This window comes from Choloepus didactylus, chromosome X, assembly GCF_015220235.1.
Source record: "Choloepus didactylus isolate mChoDid1 chromosome X, mChoDid1.pri, whole genome shotgun sequence".
NCBI lineage: Eukaryota > Metazoa > Chordata > Mammalia > Pilosa > Megalonychidae > Choloepus > Choloepus didactylus.
Window position 1 is genome coordinate 36,725,078 of NC_051334.1, and position 20,815 is coordinate 36,745,892.

Sequence of the window (20,815 nt, forward strand, 5' to 3'; positions counted from 1 at the left end):
ATTTTTGTGTAGGGGGTGAGGTAGGGGTCCTCTTTCATTCTTTTGGATATGGATATCCAACTCTCCCAGCCCCATTTGTTGAAAAGACCATTATGGCTCAGTTCGGTGACTTTGGGGGCTTATCAAAGATCAGTCGGCCATAGATCTGAGGGTCTATCTCTGAATTCTCAATTCGATTCCATTGATCTATAAGTCTATCTTTGTGCCAGTACCATGCTGTTTTGGCAACTGTGGCTTTATAATAAGCTTCAAAGTCAGGGAGTGTAAGTCCTCCCACTTCGTTTTTCTTTTTTAGAGTGTCTTTAGCAATTCGAGGCATCTTCCCTTTCCAAATAAATTTGATAACTAGCTTTTCCAAGTCTGCAAAGTAGGTTGTTGGAATTTTGATTGGGATTGCATTGAATCTGTAGATGAGTTTGGGTAGAATTGACATCTTAATGACATTTAGCCTTCCTATCCATGAACATGGAATATTTTTCCATCTTTTAAGGTCCCCTTCTATTTCTTTTAGTAGAGTTATGTAGTTTTCTTTGTATAGGTCTTTTACATCTTTGGTTAAGTTTATTCCTAGGTACTTGATTTTTTTAGTTGCTATTGAAAATGGTATCTTTTTCTTGAGTGTCTCTTCAGTTTGTTCATTTCTAGCATATAGAAACATTACTGACTTATGTGCATTAATCTTGTATCCCGCTACTTTGCTAAATTTGTTTATTAGCTCTAGTAGGTGTATCGTTGATTTCTCAGGGTTTTCTAGATATAAGATCATATCATCTGCAAACAATGACAGTTTTACTTCTTCTTTTCCAATTTGGATGCCTTTTATTTCTTTGTCTTGCCGGATTGCCCTGGCTAGCACTTCCAGCACAATGTTGAATAACAGTGGTGACAGCGGGCATCCTTGTCTTGTTCCTGATCTTAGAGGGAAGGCTTTCAGTCTCTCACCATTGAGTACTATGCTGGCTGTGGGTTTTTCATATATGCTCTTTATCATGTTGAGGAAGTTTCCTTCAATTCCTACCTTTTGAAGTGTTTTTATCAAAAAGGGATGTTGGATTTTGTCAAATGCTTTTTCAGCATCTATTGAGATGATCAATTGATTTTTCCCTTTCGAGTTTTTAATGTGTTGTAATACATTGATTGTTTTTCTTATGTTGAACCATCCTTGCATGCCTGGAATGAACCCCACTTGGTCATGGTGTATGATTTTTTTAATGTGTCTTTGGATTCGATTTGCAAGTATTTTGTTGAGGATTTTTGCATCTATATTCATTAGGGAGATTGGCCGGTAGTTTTCCTTTTTTGTAGCATCTTTGCCTGGTTTTGGTATTAGATTGATGTTAGCTTCATAAAATGAGTTAGGTAGTGTTCCATTTTTTTCAATGTTTTGAAAGAGTTTGAGTAAGATTGGTGTCAGTTCTTTCTGGAAAGTTTGGTAGAATTCCCCTGTGAAGCCATCTGGCCCTGGGCATTTATTTGTGGGAAGATTTTTGATGACTGATTGGATCTCTTTGCTTGTGATGGGTTGGTTGAGGTCTTCTATTTCTTCTCTGGTCAGTCTAGGTTGTTCATATGTTTCCAGGAAATTGTCCATTTCTTCTACATTATCCAGTTTGTTGCCATACAGTTGTTCATAATATCCTCTTATAATTTTTTTAATTTCTTCAGGATCTGCAGTTATGTCACCTTTTTCATTCATTATTTTGTTTATATGGGTCTTCTCTCTTTTTGATTTTGTCAGTCTAGCTAGGGGCTTGTCAATCTTGTTGATCTTCTCAAAGAACCAACTTTTGGTGATATTTATCCTTTCTATTGTTTTTTTGTTCTCTATGTCATTTATTTCTGCTTTAATCCTTGTTATTTCTTTTCTTGTACTTGGTTTAGGATTGGTTTGCTGTTCATTTTATAGCTTCTTCAGTTGATCCATTAGTTCTTTGATTTTGGCTCTTTCTTCCTTTTTAATATATGCGTTTAGTGCTATAAATTTCCCCCTTAGCACTGCTTTTGCTGCATCCCATAGGTTTTGGTATGTTGTGTTCTCATTTTCATTCGTCTCTATATATTTAGCAATTTCTCTTGCTATTTCTTCTTTAACCCACTGATTGTTTAGGAGTGTGTTGTTTAACCTCCAGGTATTTGTGAATTTTCTAAGTCTCTGATGGTTATTGACTTCTAATTGTATTCCATTGTGGTCAGAGAATGTGCTTTGAATAATTTCAATCTTTTTAAATTTATTGAGGCTTGTTTTATGTCCCAGCATATGATCTATTCTGGAGAAAGTTCCGTGAGCACTAGAAAAGTATTTGTATCCTGGTGATTTGGGATGTAATGTCCTGTAGATGTCTGTTAAATCTAATTCATTTATCAGATTGTTTAGGTTTTCAATTTCCTTATTGGTCTTCTGTCTGGTTGATCTATCTATAGGAGAGAGTGATGTGTTGAAGTCTCCCACAATTATTGTGGAAACATCAATTGCTTCCTTTAGTTTTGCCAATGTTTCTCTCATGTATTTTGTGGCACCTTGATTGGGTGCATAGACATTTACGATTGTTATTTCTTCTTGCTGAATTGCCCCTTTTATTAGTATGTAGTGGCCTTCTTTGTCTCTCAAAACATCCCTGCATTTGAAGTCTATTTTATCTGAGATTAATATTGCTACACCTGCTTTCTTTTGGCTGTAGCTTGCATGAAATATTTTTTTCCATCCTTTCACTTTCAGTTTCTTTGTGTCCCTGTGTCTAAGATGAGTCTCTTGTATGCAACATATTGATGGTTCATTTTTTTTGATCCATTCTGCGAATCTATATCTTTTAATTGGGGAGTTTAATCCATTTACATTCAACGTTAAAACCGTGAAGGCATTTCTTGAATCGGCCATCTTATCCTTTGGATTATGTTTGCCATATTTTTCCCTCTCTCTATTAATATCCTTTATTGTACCCATACCGAATCTCTTTAGTACTGAACCTTTCTCCAAGTCTCTCTGTCCTGTCTTTGTTTCTCTGTCTGTAGGGCTCCCTTTAGTATCTCCAGTAGGGCAGGTCTCTTGTTAGCAAATTCTCTCAGCATTTCTTTGTCTGTGAAAAATTTAAGCTCTCCCTCAAATTTGAAGGAGAGCTTTGCTGGATAAAGTATTCTTGGCTGGAAATTCCTCTCACTCAGAATTTTAAATATATCGTGCCACTGCCTTCTCGCCTCCATGGTGGCTGCTGAGTAGTCACTACTTAGTCTTATGCTGTTTCCTTTGTATGTGGTGAATTGCTTTTCTCTTGCTGCTTTCAGAACTTGCTCCTTCTCTTCTGTGTTTGACAGTGTGATCAGTATATGTCTCGGAGTGGGTTTATTTGGATTTATTCTATTTGGAGTTCGCTGAGCATTTATGATTTGTGTATTTATGTTGTTTAGAAGATTTGGGAAGTTTTCCCCAACAATTTCTTTGAATACTCTTCCTAGACCTTTACCCTTTTCTTCCCCTTCTGGGACACCAATGAGTCTTATATTCGGACGTTTCATATTATCTATCATATCCCTGAGGTCCATTTCGAGTTTTTCAATTTTTTTCCCCATTCTTTCTTTTATGCTTTCATTTTCCATTCTCTCATCTTCCAGGTCACTGATTCGTTGTTCAACTTCCTCTAGTCTTGTACTATGAGTGTCCAGAATCTTTTTAATTTGATCAACAGTTTCTTTAATTTCCATAAGATCATCCATTTTTTTATTTAGTCTTGCAATGTCTTCTTTATGCTCTTCTAGGGTCTTCTTGATTTCCTTCATATCCCGTACTATGGTCTCATTGTTCATCTTTAGTTCTTTGAGTAGCTGCTCTAGGTGTGTCTCTTCTGGTCTTTTGATTTGGGTGCTTGGGCTTGGGTTATCCATATCGTCTGGTTTTTTCATATGCTTTATAATTTTCTGTTGTTTTTGGCCTTGTGGCATTTGCTGAACTTGATAGGGTTCTTTTAGGGTTTGTAGACCAGTTGGAGTCCTTATCTCTAATTTATCAGATCTACAGCTTCGTGGAGTACACTTTCTCTAACTAACCAGCAGGTGGCGTCCACGAGCCACCTGTTCTCCACAAGCCAGATCTCCCCTGCTTAGCCTTTTTGGTGAGTGGGGGAGTGAGTCTTGTGGGGCCCAATTGGTGTACCAAGCTTGCGTGTGTAGTTGGTGTTGCCTGCCCTGTATGTGGGGCGTGTTTCTGGGCAGTCGGGGAGGGGGGGTGGCCCTAACAGTCAAATCTCCCTGATGATCCTAGAGTTTTAAAGCTACTGCAATAGTCTAATCCTTCAGTTCAGTCCTGCCACAGTTTGTCTCTGCCACTGACCCACAAGTCTTTGGTATTGGCGTATGGCTCCTGAGACTTGCAAGTGGGCCCCTCTTCCAGGCTGTGCACCCCGGGTCCTCTGTTGAGGGATGACTGTGCTATGTCACAGGTGAGTGCCGTCCCCCCAGGGCAGTTCTGGGCTGCTGGGCTGTGTTGGGAGGCTCCCAGTCTGCTCAAATGATGGCTGAATGGGGCTCTGTTAATTCACACTGCTCCCCCTTCCCAGCTCTGGGACATTCAGCTGAGGTTGCAGGGAAGGCTAATGTCCACGCCCAGTTTTGTGGTGTGTGCCTGTTATTTGAAGCACTTCCGTCACACTGGGTTGTCTGGGGCAGCTCTGGGCTATGGGGCTGGCGATGGGCAGGAGTGTTTCCTGTCCACCAGGATGGTGGCTGTGAGCGGACACCCCCCTTTTCTTGGGAAGTTGTGTTGTTTAATGAATTTTCTCAGCCGCTGGATTATTGCCTTTTGTCTCAGAGCTCTCTTAGTTCTGCTCTTGATTTGACGTGCCCAAATTTCAATTCTTTGAAGCTTTCTGTATTGAGCTTCTTAGAGTAATTGTTTTAGAAAAAGCAAAAAGGATTTGAAAAAAAAAAAAAAAAAAAACGGCCCTCCTCAGAGATCTAATGGGTTATTGAAATGCTAATAGACAAAGCTACCAGGGCCATTAAGGAAAGGTGCACAGGGCAGAGAGATCAGCCTTGCTTCGGGATTTGCATATGCGCCTCAAGGCCTGATCTCCGCCCTTCCCCTTTCTGTGTTCACCAGAACTCCAAAAATCCTCTGCTTTTATTTTGGAGTTTTTCGTGTTGTTCTTTTTCTATGCCTGTCTCCTCTCTGCTGGGCTGGCTGCTCTCAGAGTCTCTGGTGTCTGGTCTCAGTCTATCTATGGTTGGAGTTTGAATCAGTAGAATGAGTTTCCCATAAGAGCAGCCACTGCAATTCTCCCTTCTCCTTCCTGGAGCTGACAGCCCCTCCTCCCCCGGGACTGAGCCTGGCAGGGAGGGGCGCGGGTCCCCTGGCCGCAAAAACTTACAGATTTCGCTGATCTCAGCAGTTCCACGTTTTCATGAGTGTTGTATGAAGTATGCCCAAAGACAGATTGCTCTGTGGTGTCCAGTCCACGCAGTTCCTGGCTTTTTACCTACTTTCCTGGAGGAGTAACTAAAACTTACAGCTCACCAGTCTGCCATCTTGCCCCGCCTCCGTCAGATCCGTCCAGCAATATTAACTTTCTTTAACTGATTGTTCTGCTGTCTGAAGAGTCTTATTAAAATTTAATCAGTAAACTAAAAATAAGCAGCTTGTATCATAGCACGTTCTGGTAACTCATAAAAGAAAAAAGAAAAAGAAAGTAAAGCCTAATGTAGGCTTGAGGTTAAAGAAAGGTTAGTATATATTTACTGGCCAGTCAAAGAGATATATATGTATATATGAATACATATACATATGTGTGTGTGTGTGTGTGTGTGTATATATATATAAAAAACCTTTTTTCTTCATATATATATATATATATAAAACCTTTTTTCTTCTCTTGAAACGTATAATGTAATGAGATCATACTTATAGGTGACACTTTTCCATTTGCAGAATATTTACTGTTTAGCCTACTGTTCCGGTTTGCTAATGCTGCCGTTATGCAAAATACCAGAAATGGATTGGCTTTTATAAAGGGGGTTTATTTGGTTACAAAGTTACAGTCTGAAGGCCATAAAGTATCCAAGGTAAGGCATCAACAATAGGATACCTTCACTGAAGGGTGGCCATTGGCATCCGGAAAACTTCTGTTAGCTCAGAAGGCACGTGGCTGGCATCTGCTTGCTCCTAGGTTCCGTTTCAAAATAGTGTTCTCCAAAATGTTGCTCTTGGGGCATTTTGTCCTTTCTTAGCTGCAGCTCCTCTTCAAAATGTCACTCTCAGTAGCTCTGAGGTCCCTTCTGTTTGTCAGCTTTTTATATGGCTCCAGCGATTTAATTCAGACCCACCCTGAATGGGTGGGGTAACACCTCCATGGAAATTGTCCAATCAGAGGTCTTGCCCACAGTTGATTGAGTCACATCTCCATGGAAACAATCAGTAGGTTCCATCCTAATCAACACTAATATGTCTGCCCCCACAAGATTGCATCAAAGAACATGGCCTTTTCTGGGGGACACAATATATCTACAAACCAGCACTTCTACTTATATTGAATTGCCCTGAATTATATAGCACTGTATAATAAGATTAGAGCCCATCTGTGCATATTCTTTCCCTCAAAAAAGCTTTCTGAACAGTGACTAACACATGATTCTTGAGCTATTGCCTGTGTGTACTGCACTTCTCACCCACCAAAAAATAGCAAACCCCACTCACATGTGTCTTCATCATAATGTTCTCTCCCTTTTTGAGGCTCCTGCTGCTTTACTGCTTTTCTTGTTTCTTTTTTTCAAACATTTCTAGATTAGAAGAGGCGCCTAACCATATTCCTGCTATTACTTCTATCACTTTTTCATTACTCTGTTCTTCTGCTCAAAGGCACTTGTTCTCACAGTATCATAGAGAATCCACTAGTTTAGAAAATTTTCATGGCTTTTTGCTGACCTTAAAAGTAATATATGCTTAAATGGACAAAATATTTGAAGGTACTTCACAAAAGATGTCCAAATGGGTAGTAAGCATACAAAAAGGTGTTCAATTTTATCACACATCAGGAAAGTGCACAGTGCAACACCACTACCCACCCACCACAATAGCTCACATGAAAACCACAATACCAAGCATCTGCAAGAATGTGGAGCAACTGGAACTCTGACATGCTGATGCTGGGAATGTAAATTGGTGCAGCCACTTTGGAAAACTATTTAACAGTAATGACTAGAGTTGAATATAGGTATACCTATGATCCAGTAATTCCACTTCTAGGCATAGACCCAACAGAAATGGGTACATAGGTTCATCAAACCTATGTCAATTATGCATCAATAAAATAATTTATAAAAAGGATGATATACATCTATTAATGAGCCAATCACCTATGTTTATAATAGCCCTAAACTAGAAGCAACTCAAAAGTCCATGAGCATTAGAATGAATAGATATATTGGGATTATACCTAAAATGGAGTCGGTAGAGGAATGAACACACTATAACTACATGCAAGAATGTGTATGTGTTTCACAAACATGAAGTTGAGTGAATGAAGCTAAATACAAAAGAGTATACACTGATTCCATTTATGTGAAGTTCAAAAACATGCAAAACTTATCTTTGGTGTAAGAAATCAGGCTAGTATTTACCCTTGATGGGAGGTAGTGACTGGATAGTGTTTGCAGTCTGGATCTGGATGCTTACTTTGTGAAAATTCAACAAGGTGTATACTTTTGATTGGACAACCTTTGGTTATTGGCTCATGAATAGATCTATCTCACCTTTATATATAGTTTTATTGATGTACAATATCAATATCATAAACTGCACATTTGAATTATATAACTGGATGAATTTTTATATATGTGTATTGTCATGAAATTGTCATAACAATCAAGATAATGAGCAATCTATTAATCCCTGAAAGCTTCCTCCTGTTCCCTTGTAATCCTTCCTCTTTTTTAATGGCTGAAAGCTTTATTTACATATTTAAAATGTATTTATAATTCATATTTCCTTTTGCTCACAGATAGCTGAAGCTCATTTTTTGTTTAAATTGTAGAACTCTCATGCCATTTGGAGGAAGAAATTTTTCCCCTTTTCTAGCCAAGAATACGCTGTTGTATAGGTGTATTTGCTGGTTTGAATCTGTTATGTACCCCATAAAAAGACTGTGTTCTTTTAATCCACTCTTGTGGGGGCAGACCTATTGTGGGTGGGATCTTTTGATTAGGCTGTTTCTGTGGAGATGTGACCCACCTAATTGTGGATGGGACCTTTTGATTAGATTATTTCCATGGAGATGTGACCCTGCCCATTCAAGGTGGGTCTTAATTCGTTTACTGGTATCCTCTATGAGGGGATAAAAGGCAGAGACAGTTTGAAGAGAGCTCAGAGCTGACACAGACCCAGAAGCTTGGAGTTGAAACCTAGAATTATCCCAGAGAAGCTAAGAGAGGACCCCAAGATACTTAAAGAGAAACACCCTGGGAGAAAAAAGCACAGGAGCTGAGAAAGAAGCTAAGACAGAAGCCCAGGGACATTTTGGAGAAAGCAACACACCTGGGAGCAAAAGACCAGCAATGCCAGCCACATGCCTTCCCAGCTGACAGAGGTGTTCTGGACACCATCTGCCTTTCTTCAGTGAAGGTATCCTCTTGTTGATGCCTTAGTTTGGACACTTTCATGGCCTTAGAACTGTGAATTTGTAAACTAATAAACCCCCATTTGTAAAAGCCAATCCATTTCTGATATTTTGCATTCCGGCAGCTTTAACAAACCGGAACAGTATAGCATCACCATCAAGCCAGGTTGCCTGTGTTGAAATCTTAGCTCTGACGCTTATCAACTTTGTGACCTTGGACAAATTGCTTAATCACTCTGCACCAAATTCCTTACTTGTAAAATGGGATAATGGTGGTGGTATACCTAACTCATAAGATTGCAAAGATTAAAGGATTTAATATACATAATGATCTGATAAAAAAGCATTATATTATTTGCTGCTCTTGCTATTCTCATGGGTTGTTGAGCTAAAAATCCTCTTCTCAGTTACTCCTGATGATATTTAAGCTTTGAGTCGAGAGGGCCCTGTATCCAAATATCTTGCCAGCACTTACCTCTTCCCTGTCACTTCCTTAGTTCTGGATTACCACTTGATAAGCTCCTTGTTGAAGACGTGGAGAGAAGTTGTTAAGTATTTAATGGGAGGCTGTTGTAGTATTGGGGAGTTGGACCTTAGGGACATTTATTTTGTTATGCTGAGAGATAAATAGGAAATTCTTAAAAAAAAATCTCAAGACTTTATAAGCCAAGACTTCAAAATGCCAATTGCATTTCTACATTAAAAGTTGTTAGTGATCACTTTGATAGTAGTGATTGCACATGTGCAATAGCTATTCCTTGAGCAGGTACTAAATGTATATTGTACGGAAGGTCCAAAGAATTGAGGTATTTCCTGTCCTCAGGAAGCTTGCTTGAAATATGATGAGGGTTTGTAGTGGTGAGAATGGAAAGACTGAGATCAGATACTACAGATACAACCAAGGAAGAGTCAGGAGACCTTACTCTTATGTTAGATTGAACAAAGTATACTGTCACTGTTTTAAACCTATTTAATGGGGTATGTTTTACTACTGTCCTGGCTCAGGGGAATCTCAAACCGGTTCTCTGCCTGCCATCCCCATCCTCACCCTGCTAATTCTAAGTATGGGACTTTCCCTCCACTATTACCAGCTGGCAGAGGTGTTCCAGACGCCATTGGCCTTTCTCCAGTGAAGATATCCTTTTGTTGATGCCTTAGTTTGGGCACTTTTATGGCCATAGTACTGTAAATTTGTAACCAAATATACCCCTTTTATAACAGCCAGTCCAATTCTGGTGTTCTGCATTCTGGCAGCATTAGCAAACCAGAACAGATGGAGACTGAAGACAGCCTCAAGCATGGATAGGCATCCTTCTAGCAGGGAAGTCATCAGCAAGGGAATGACTGCTCTTCAGGGGAAGCCCTCACTATTCACCACCAGGAAGGAGTTTGTCCATATGCTTGCCCTTGTGGTCAAGTGATCTATCGATGCTGAGCTGACTTCCATGGGGCTCTTGGACATTCAAGCAATGCTTCTCACTAAGAATAACCCATTGTCTTGGATCAATGTTTGGTCCCTTCAGGTCTGGCCCTTTCATTCTTTTAGCTCTGGGAAGTCTTTGGAGTCTGGGAGTGAGGTGGGGACTGGGTGGAATTGGAGGGTGTTACCCAGCGCTCACTATTTTCTTCAATCATTTTTTTCTCTGTCAGAAGGCATCTCCTTTTTCCCAGTGACCTTGGAAGTCAAACTTAGGAAGACTTATTTTTTTTCTTATCCAGGCTTATCTTTCATTTGAGGCAAAGAGCAAAGAATGACTTAGCTACTTGGGAGGGCAGGGGCGGTGGTAGGTAAGGAGTAAAGAAAGGAAAAACAGTGAACTCTTGGAAGAAACACAGCTTTAGTTAATATTGTAAAATGACATCCCACAACACTTTGGTTGAATGAGATAATGAAGGTACCATTAATATTATTATGGACGTTAGAAGGGGAAGCTAGTTTACTTGTGTGGTGGAGCAGATATTTGGGTTTAGATCCGTGGTGTTTAAGGTGGTGGCAAGATATCCAGGTGCAGGCTTCTGGAGACATTTAGAATTGTGGAATTCAGGGGAAAGATTGAGGCTGGATATATTGACTTGGGTTTATTGGGATGGACGCGATAATTGAAACATCACTGTAGATGAAATAAACTATTTCTGCTGGAGGATTACAGTTGACTTCATCAAGTGATTTATAGGGCATTTAGACTACTTGATATAGTTTGTGATGACGTCTTTTTATTCACTGAGATACTTCTATAATTTTAGCATGATTTATTTAGATGGTTATACTATTATCTTTAATATTTTATTATACACTTGAAATATAAGTCCTACTGTCATATAAAATTAATATCTCTAACTTGAAAGTCAGAGATTTTATAGCTGTTTGTATTGGTCCTGAATCTTTGTGTTTCAATAATATTTATGCTGAGCTTTCTGATATTTCTTTTATCTTTCTGATTTATGAAAATTAAGTCATTTCATTGTATACACCAGGGATTGGCAGATAATGGCCCACCGCCTGTTTTTGTGTGGCCCACAAGCTAAGAATGTTTTTTACATTTTTAAATGGTTGAAAAAAAAGTCATGACAGTCATGACACGTGGAAATTATATGAAATTCAAATTTCAGTGTCTGTAAATAAAGTTTTATTGGAGCACAGCCACACACATTCTTTTACATGTTGTTTGTGGTTGTTTTCGGGCTACCTCAGCAGAGTTGAGTGGTTGCAACAGAGATCATATGGCCTGCAAAGCCTAAAATATTTACTCTCTGCCTCTTTACAGAAAAAGTGTGCTGACTCCTGGTGCATACCAACAATTGTGTCATTGTTAAACAGGTAAAAAATAAGTATTATGAAAACAGAAGTGCTTGTCTTACACAGATACCATTATTATTTAAAGAACTCCCATCCCTCTTTCCTGCCTTTTTTCCTTTTTTGTTTTGTACCACTGTATATCACTATTTATATGCTATATATTTTACTTGTTTATTTGGTTAATTCTTTCTTCCCCTCTGTATTGTAAGCTTCATGAGGGCAGGGATTTTTGTCTGATTTGTTTACTGCTATATCCCCAGCATCTAGGCATGTAGTAAGCACAGTGTGTATTTGAGTAGACACACAGTATATTTAAATTGAAAAGATGACTGTGCCGAATTTGTTACATATTACTATACCCAAATCCAGCAATATCTGGAAGCACTTTTGGTGCTGCCTGGTTTATAGCACCTGGGAAGAACAACGTGTATGTATGTATGTGTATGTGTATATATGGATGTGCATATCGAGCCTTTATGATAATTGTTGTATTTGTAAATATGCATATATTTATACATGCCTAGTTATGTGAATGGCACAAATTAAGTGCCTAAAGCTTTGGGTAATAGGAGAATTAAGCAAACTCTGAGGGAATAGGTTGTTTTATGAATACAGAGTATTATTTAGTGGTTTTCCGCTGCATTTAGAATAAAATCCAAACTCTACCAGCCAGTAAAGCCCTGTATGACATGACCATTTATCTCTGTCTCCAACCCTGTCTCTTGCTTGTCATGCAGAAGCCATACTGAACGTCTTTAAGTTCCTCTAATACCTTAAGTTTGTTTATTTACTTTTTTTTAGACTCTTAAGTTCTTTTAGGGCAGGGATCACATTTGTCTTAACTCACTATTAAACATTACTGAAATGTTGTAAGCCGTAAGTAAATATTTGTTGAATGACTTTATGAATGAAAGAGCACTGGACTTGGTGTCGGAAACCATAGCTTAAAACCCTGGAATGTGTTCTGAATCTTGATCTGGATGCCAGTTACACAGGCATGTATGTGAAAAGTTATCAAGCTATACAGTTAAGATATGAGCAATTTTGATGTAAATATGTTGATAAGTTGAAAAACAATTCTGGGATGCTCTTACTTACTAGCTATGTGAGCAAGAGTGAGTCACTTTCTCTGAAATTTAGTTTTATCACTTATCAATAGGTATTATAGTCCCTACCTCCTAGGGCTATTGGGAGCACTGATGAGATGACATATGTGAAACTGCCTTATTATAGAAGATATATAACAAATACCAGTTGAATCTTTATTATTTGAAGGACATGGAATTGGAGAGGAAGGAGAGATGGTCTCAGTTGGTCTAGTAGAATAAACCCATCTCTTGCGAAAGAGCCCTTAGGCAGCCCAAGAGAGCTGTGGCTTTAAGAGAGAGAATGAGGAAGGAATGGACTACAGAGAGCACCTTACCTTTAGAGGATGCTATGTGGCCCTTAGGCCCCCTTGCCCTTAAAAATTAGAAGTACCTTGGGATCTAGAGCGTGAGACTACAAATGACAAAGCCCTTAAGTGGGGTAGCCAGAAGTCAAAGTGAGGGTATGTTTGAAAGTAGTGGTAGACAGTGAAGTGAATGACTTACCTAAGCAGCCATGAGAGAGCCATGTGGCTGAAAAGCAAAGCCAACAGAGAAGTGCTTCTCTACTAATTAAAATGTAGCATACAGGGTTTGGTAACTAATAAAGAGTTAGATATAATTGCATCTCAAAGGATTACTGGAAGAAGAATAACTACCAGGATTAGGAGTTTGAAATCTGTGAATGTCACAGGAAGGCTGGGACATGAGGTGGGGATGCATGTAGGGACATTAAAAATAGGAAAGGAAGCTCTTAGAAAATTGGAAGTACGCAGTCCAAACTTAAATAGTAAATGCAACTAAAGCTGCAACGTTAAAATCAAATTTTAATTTAAAAATGTGCATCATAAAATGTGCATTAATACTGCCCTCCTTCTTAAAATTAATAATAATAGTTACATTTAATGCATTGAACCAGACTGACCAACTAGAAAATAAATACTAGAACCAGTTTGAACCATGACGTTTTGGGGAAAACCAAATCTGTGTTATTCTCAGAAGTCCTGTTTACTGTGCATTTCCCATTACCAAGAACAGTTCTAACTGTTCTCTCCAAAAGCCTATGAGATTAGGGCTACTATTAGCTCCACTATGGATGAAGAAATCAAAGCTTTAAAAAGGTTAAATAACTTGCTCACGGTCAGATAGCTATTAACTGATAGGGCAGGCCTCAGGCCCAGGTATGTGTGGGGGCAGAGTTCCTGTTGGTGGAACTCCTTGTTGGGATGTATGTAACCTGCCATTATTTAAGAGGCCATTGTATTGGAGATATGCTTAGTGCCAGCATGACTTCCATATATAAGAAATGCTTACAGAGAATGAATCCTGAGAACTGTAGACTGCTGAATCTTATTTGAATATATTAGAAGATAGCATTGTGCCACTGAATTGTTAGCTCCAACAAAGCAGGGGATTTATCTCTTGTTTATCACTGTTTCTCGAAAGCAAGGTTTCTCAATGTCATTGATATTTTGGGTCAGATAATTCTTTGTTATAGGGGGCTGACCTGTGCATTGTAGGATGTTTAGCAGCATCCCTGGCCTCTGCCTACTATGCTAGGAGCTCCCTTCCCCAGTTGTGACAAACAGAAATGTCTCTAGGCATTGCCAGATGTCCCCTGGGGGGAAAATTGCCCCCTTGAGAATCATTTCCCTAAAGCATGGAACAATGCCTGGGAAATAAAAGGCAGTCAAATATTTTTGGATTGAATAAAGAAAGAAATTAATATGGTTTCACAAAGTGTATTGCTTGTGCTATGCAAAATAACTAGATGGAACCTGGAAAAGTTTTAAAGTTTAATAGATATCTATCTATTTTAATATGCTTTAGAAAAAATGCATAGCATATCAAACCTGTGATTTCACATACTGTTTTATAGGACAAAGCTAAAGTGGATACTTAGAGAGAGAGACAGACAGACAGACACAGAGAGAGAGATAGAGACTTAATTGAAAAAACATTAATTTAGTGTAGACAGTAATAGATTTAGCAAAATCATAAAATTGATTAAGGTGGCATGTGAATGACTGGAGCTTGAAGCACTGATCTATAGTAATGGAAACTTAGGCAAACATGTGTCCTGAACATGCTTGGTAAGAGAGCTTCTCCTAAGTCTGGTTGGTGTAGGGCAAATCCTCAGTAGGAATGATCTAGTACCCTGTATGAGCAAACTAGACACAGGTATAGAAGATATTGCTTGCCCCTCTTAGACAGTCTGATAGCTATTATAAGGTATGCTCACCTGCCTTAGGTAGCATCTAAGTTCCATATTGTATGGGAGTTCAAAGGAAAACCAGATTACTTCCTGTTTAGGTAATGAGGAAAGACTTCACTATTGAGATTGGAGGATGAATGGAATTTTTGTAGGTATAGGTAATGGAGAGGAATAGAGCAAAGACATAGAGTTGGAACAGTTCAAAACATATTTAAGGGATGGGTAGAGGCCAGTTTTATTGGAGGGTAATATAACTGTTAAGGAAGATGGGACCTGATTGTATAGAATGTTTAATGCCAGGCTGGGTAAATCCTTGAAATAGTGATTTTTATTTAGATTTCCTAATGTCTGGCTAAAACCTGCTTTGTTGTTGTTTTTAAGCGTGTTGCCTTTACTTTAGAAGTAGTGTTTAATTGGGGATAGGGACCTGATTGAGAAACAGAAAAGAATCAAGAGTGAAGAGTACTCTGTAGAAGTATAAAAACTAACACCCACACATACACGGAAAGAAGAGAATAGAGCAGCAGGGGATCGGAGTGGAAAGGGTAGGCTAAACTCTGATGACAGGGAAGAAGCAGGGAGGCAGTCTGGGACTGGAGAGTTTAGGGGTTTGTTCCAGTTTGCTAATGCTACCAGAATGCAAAACACCAGAAATGGACTGGCTTTTATAAAGGGGGTTTATTTGGTTACAAAGTTACAGTCTTGAGGCCATGAAGTGTCCAAGGTAAGGCATCAACAATCGGGTACCTTCTCTGGAGGATGGCCAATGGTGTCCAGAAAACCTCTGTTAGTCTGCTCCAAGTTTTGGTTTCAAAATGGCTTTCCCCCAGGATGTTCCTCTCTAGGCCTCAGCTCCTCTTCAAAATGGCACTCTTAGTTGCTCTTGGGGTGTTTGTCCTCTCATAGCTTCTCCGGAGCAAGAGTCTACTTTCAACAGCCGTCTTCAAACTGTTTCTGTAAACTGCAGTTCCTCTCTCAGCTCATGTGCTTTCTTCAAAGTGTCCCTTTTGGCTGTAGCAAGCTTGCTCCTTCTGTCTGAGCTTATATAGTGCTCAGGTAAACTAATCAAGGCCCAAGTTGAGTGGGCGGGGCCACACCTCCATGGAAATTATCCAATGAAAGATCTCACCCACAGTTGAATGATCACATCTCCACGGAAACATCCAATCAAAAGTCTCCAACCCAATCAACACCAATACGTTTCCTGCCCACACAAGACTGCATCAAAGATAATGGCGTTTTGGGGAACATAATACATTCAAACCAGCACAGGGTTGTCAGCCATATGGGCAGTAGGCCTTGAGTCCCACGTTGATGTAAGGAAACTTCTCTGAAACAAGATTCTGATCTTTGGAACTTTACTACTAGAAAACTAGGTGAGGTGGCTAACAGATAGTATTGATTTTTTTCTTCTTAGTTTCATTATCCCCTGGAAGACATCTGCCTCTCACTCCTGATGTGTCCACCATGCTGACCTCTGAAGAGAAAATTCCCCTTTGAAACTCTTGGCCCAAGCCTGGCAGCTCTTTCCTTTGTGGTTCCCCCTAACACAACTTAGATAGGCTTGATTCTTTCCCAACAGACTTTATTAAATATTAAAGAATAAACAAGAAATAAAATACAAGAAGTCCTGCCAGACTTACCTAGCATTTCTGATCTCTCTCTCCCAGGTCAAGCCACTCTGACTCCTCAAATTTCTTTTCCTCACTGCTGCCAGAGATACCTTCTTAAAATCCAAATTTAGCTTTATCTCTCCTCTGCTGAACCCTTGAGTGGCTTCTCGTTTGTACAGGGATTACATCTTAGTGCATTATCTTTCTTGGGGTTTTTCATGGCGTGAGAAAGATTTTGTTATTCTATTTGTGTAATTTTTTTTATTTATCTGATTTGGAGGGGTTACAGTTAAAACTGAAATGATACTTGGGAAAGGTGAAGGACCCTCCTGTGAATATGTGTAAGGGTTCCAGCTCTTTCTTAAAGGCCTCCCAGTATACCTTCCTCTAAAGGGTCAGGAATCACTGGATTTCAAACTCTGCTTCCTATGGCACTGGTTTCTGATAAGGTATATCCAAGTTGTCTCAAGCAGAAATCCCAGTGGGTGGGACTCCAGCCCTCTACCCAAATTCAACCTGAAGGTTTCTTCCCTAATCTGCCTTATATATTGGTGTGCTGCATAAGGTTTTTTGAGGGATGTCTGACACTTTAAAATGGGGGTGGGGGGTGATGAGAAACCATTAGATCATTTCCAAAGTCCCTGTCTGCTCTGAAATTCTCTGAGAATTCAGCCCCTTGACTTCTTTCTTGATTCATTTCATGTTAACTTTGTTCCATACAATTAATACCTCATTATAAAATAATAGAATTTCAGATCTGTGAGAGGCTTTAAGCATTTATCTTTTGTGCAGTTTCCCAAACTGAGCTCCAAAGAATAGGGGACCTGAGAAAAATGCTTAGAAAAAAAGGGCTCTGGCCAAATAAGTTGAGAGACTGCATACTTTTGTCACATTGCTCATTAGCATTTTAAAGGCTCTGAAACGTCTAATAAAGAAACCTTTTTAAACTTAAGACACATTTCCTCAACTTATTTGATCAAAGAACCTTTTTTGAATAATATACCTCTTAACATCCCATGGAGGGTGCTGTGGGGAACATTCATTTAAGTTCAGCCCCCTCCTTTTGCAAGGAATTTGCGATAGAAAATGATATATCCAGGGTCACACATCTAGTTATTAGGGCTCTAATACTTATTCCGATTGACTCTGTTTGATGTTTAACTTCAAGTAGGTTATAAATTCCTAATTGATTATGTCTTATACTTCTATCTCTCAGGGTTGTAGCTCAATGTTGGGAACATGGCAGGTGAACAAAAAATGTGTGGTAGCTCTAATTGAACCCTGTAGAAAAATAAGGGTTGATATGAATTAGCTTCTGTGTGCATATATGTTTTTCATATTTTAAAAACAGAATTGCTGCTCCTACCATTCCTCCTGAATTTGCAGTATGTTTTTTGTTTCTCTAAAGTTTCTGCTGTCAGTAGTTCATGCTCATTGATTCATGCTTTTTATTGAGGATAACTCTGTGGGCTGCTTTGCTTCAGGGATAATTTGATTAGGGGAACTGCTGTTTGACACTGTTCAGGAAAAGGTTACACAATAAAGGGTATTGGATTTGTCACAGAATGATGTTGAAGAGGAGGCCAGGGACAGGCAAGCTAATAGCTTGTTAAAATTGGGCCTTGTGGCATTTTTTGTCCATCATTATTTTGTTGCTATACTGCCTTCAGAGATAAGAGTGTGGCCAATTTCGTGAGTTTTATTTGGCAAGGGCAGAAACTACTGCCAGGAAAAGAAGGTCATAGCAAGTTGATATATAGAGTCCGTGTTCCCAGAATACCATGTTTCTGTCCTCTGAGGTTAGGTATCTGTTTGTGATGGAGAAAACATTTATGTAAGGGAACAAGACTGGAATGCACTAAAAAGAAATGCCCACATTGACCACATCAGCTTTAATGGAGCTTATCTGATGCAGTGACCCAGCCTCTGTGAATCTGACAGTGTGTATGTGCTGTGTTTTGTACAGGGAATCATCATCCAGGGACCTGCTGGAGACCACGAGAAAAATGGGGAGGGGTAAGTTTCTCTTTGCTTCTAAATAATTTACACTCTCTCCGTATTAATCCACTGTGGCCAGGAAATTACATTTGCAGCCCAAAGTAATTCTGTGACAACTAAAATTGTATTTCTTGCTAGTGTCAGAAAGTTTTCGTCTGAAGCAGGACTTTGCAGAGAAAGTCTAACAGACTACACATTGCTCGCTGACAAGGGTCTTTTCTTGTCTTCTGCTCTTCTCTGGACATCTCCCAGTACAGTAAGCTTGGTGCTTTATGGATTTGCCTTAATCCCAGCTTCTTTACATCTCTTAGCAGAGTTACCCTTATGTTTCCAATAGGTTCTAATCTTTGTTGATTGTAAAATAAGCCAAAGAAAAAAATGGACTCAACTATGCAACCAATGACAGTAGTAAAAAATTCATCTGTGAGATTGATTTATAAATGGTTTGGACTTCCTTAAATTGTTAAAGCCCGGCATTAAGAACCATTACGCTAATTTCTTGTATTTCTTTTTTTTTTTTTTTTTTAATTCAGTTTTATTGAAATATATTCACAAACCATACAGTCATCCATGGTATACAATCAACTGTTCACAGTATGATCATATAGTTATGCGTTCATCACCACAATCTATTTCTGAACATTTTCCTTACATCAGAAAGAATCAGAATAAGAATAAAAAATAAAAGTGAAAAGAGAATACCCAAACCATCCCCCCATCCCACCCTATTTGTCATTTAGTTTTTACTCCCATTTTTCTACTGATTTTTTTTCAATTTTTTAACTTTGTTTATCAAAAAATTAAAAACAAACAGGCAAACAACAACCAAAAAAACCCCACAACATTTCAAACAAAGCAATGGATTAAGGAAAACAAATAACCTAAAATAACTACTTTGCTTCCAATATGTTCCTACCATACCCCAAGAAAATTAATAAACCATGTCCAAACAGAGGAGTAAGAAAAACAAATAATCTAAAATAACTACATTGCTTCCAACATGTTCCTACCATACCCCAAGAAAATTAACAACCCCTAAGAAAACAAAGGAATAAGAGAAAAAAAAAACCTAAAATAACTCTATTGCTTCCAACATGATCTTACTATATCCAAGAAAGTTTACAAACCATAATCATTAGCATTCCCATAACATTGAGATTACCCTCCATAGTTTATCTGTTCTTATTAGATTATCATTCCCCCTCCCCTAATTGGTATCTCTAGGTCCCCTACATTCTACAGTATAAAACATTGTACATTTTTCACAGAATTCACATTAGTGATAACATACAATATCTCTCTTTTTGTGCCTGGCTTATTTTGCTCAGCGTTATGTCTTTTTTTTTTTTTTTTTTTTTTTAATCTTCATTTTATTGAGATATATTCATATACCACGCAGTCATACAAAACAAATCGTACTTTCGATTGTTCACATTACCATTACATAGTTGTACATTCATCACCCAAATCAATCCCTGACACCTTCATTAGCACACACACAAGAATAACAAGAATAATAATTAGAGTGAAAAAGAGCAATTGAAGTAAAAAAGAACACTGGGTACCTTTGTCTGTTTGTTTCCTTCCCCTATTTTTCTACTCATCCATCCATAAACTAGACAAAGTGGAGTGTGGTCCTTATGGCTTTCCCAATCCCCTTGTCACCCCTCATAAGCTACATTTTTATACATCTGTCTTCGAGATTCATGGGTTCTGGGTTGTAGTTTGATAGTTTCAGGTATCCACCACCAGCTACCCCAATTCTTTAGAACCTAAAAAGGGTTGTCTAAAGTGTGCGTAAGAGTGCCCACCAGAGTGACCTCTCAGCTCCTTTTGGATTCTCTCTGCCACTGAAGCTTATTTCATTTCCTTTCACATCCCCCTTTTGGTCAAGAAGATGTCTCCGTCCCACGATGCCGGGTCTGCATTCCTCCCTGGGAGTCATATTGCACGTTGCCAGGGAGATTCACTCCCCTGGGTGTCTGATCCCACGTAGTGGGGAGGGCAGTGATTTCACCTTTCAAGTTGGCTTAGCCAGAGAGAGAGGGCCACATCTGAGCAACAAAGAGGCATTCGGGAGGAGGCTCTTAGGCATAACCATAGGGAGGCCTAGCCTCTCCTTTGCAGCAACCGTCTTCCCAAGGGTAAAACCTGTGGTAGAGGGCTCAACCCATCAAACCACCAGTCCCCTATGTCTGTGGTCATGTTAGCAACCATCGAGGTGGGGTAGGCGAATACCCCTGCATTCTCCACAGGCTCCTCAAGGGGGCACTGCATCTTTTTTTTTTCCTTGTTTTTTTTTTTTTTTTTAACTTTCCCTTCTTTTTTAAATCAACTGTATGAAAAAAAAGTTAAAAAGAAAACATACAATAAAAGAACATTTCAAAGAGACCATAACAAGGGAGTAAGAAAAAGACAACTAACCTAAGATAACTGCTTAACTTCCAACATGTTCCTACTTTACCCCAAGAAAGTTACCTAATATAGCAACATTTCTGTGAACTTGCTCC

The 20,815-nt window shown here is 39.0% G+C and overlaps 1 protein-coding gene across 5 annotated transcripts in view; it reads left to right on the top strand.

The window, feature by feature from the left end:
* Positions 1-20,815, top strand: part of PRRG1 (proline rich and Gla domain 1) — a 157,013-nt gene that overhangs the window by 23,607 nt on the left and 112,591 nt on the right. For all 5 annotated transcript variants that reach the window (XR_005214624.1, XM_037822218.1, XM_037822220.1 and 2 more), the window contains one exon: positions 18,274-18,323. Coding sequence is in view for 4 of the 5 variants with exons in the window: in XM_037822217.1 (XP_037678145.1) it covers positions 18,274-18,323 (50 nt within the window). In the remaining variant the exon portion in view is untranslated. The remainder of the gene's footprint in view (positions 1-18,273; positions 18,324-20,815) is intronic.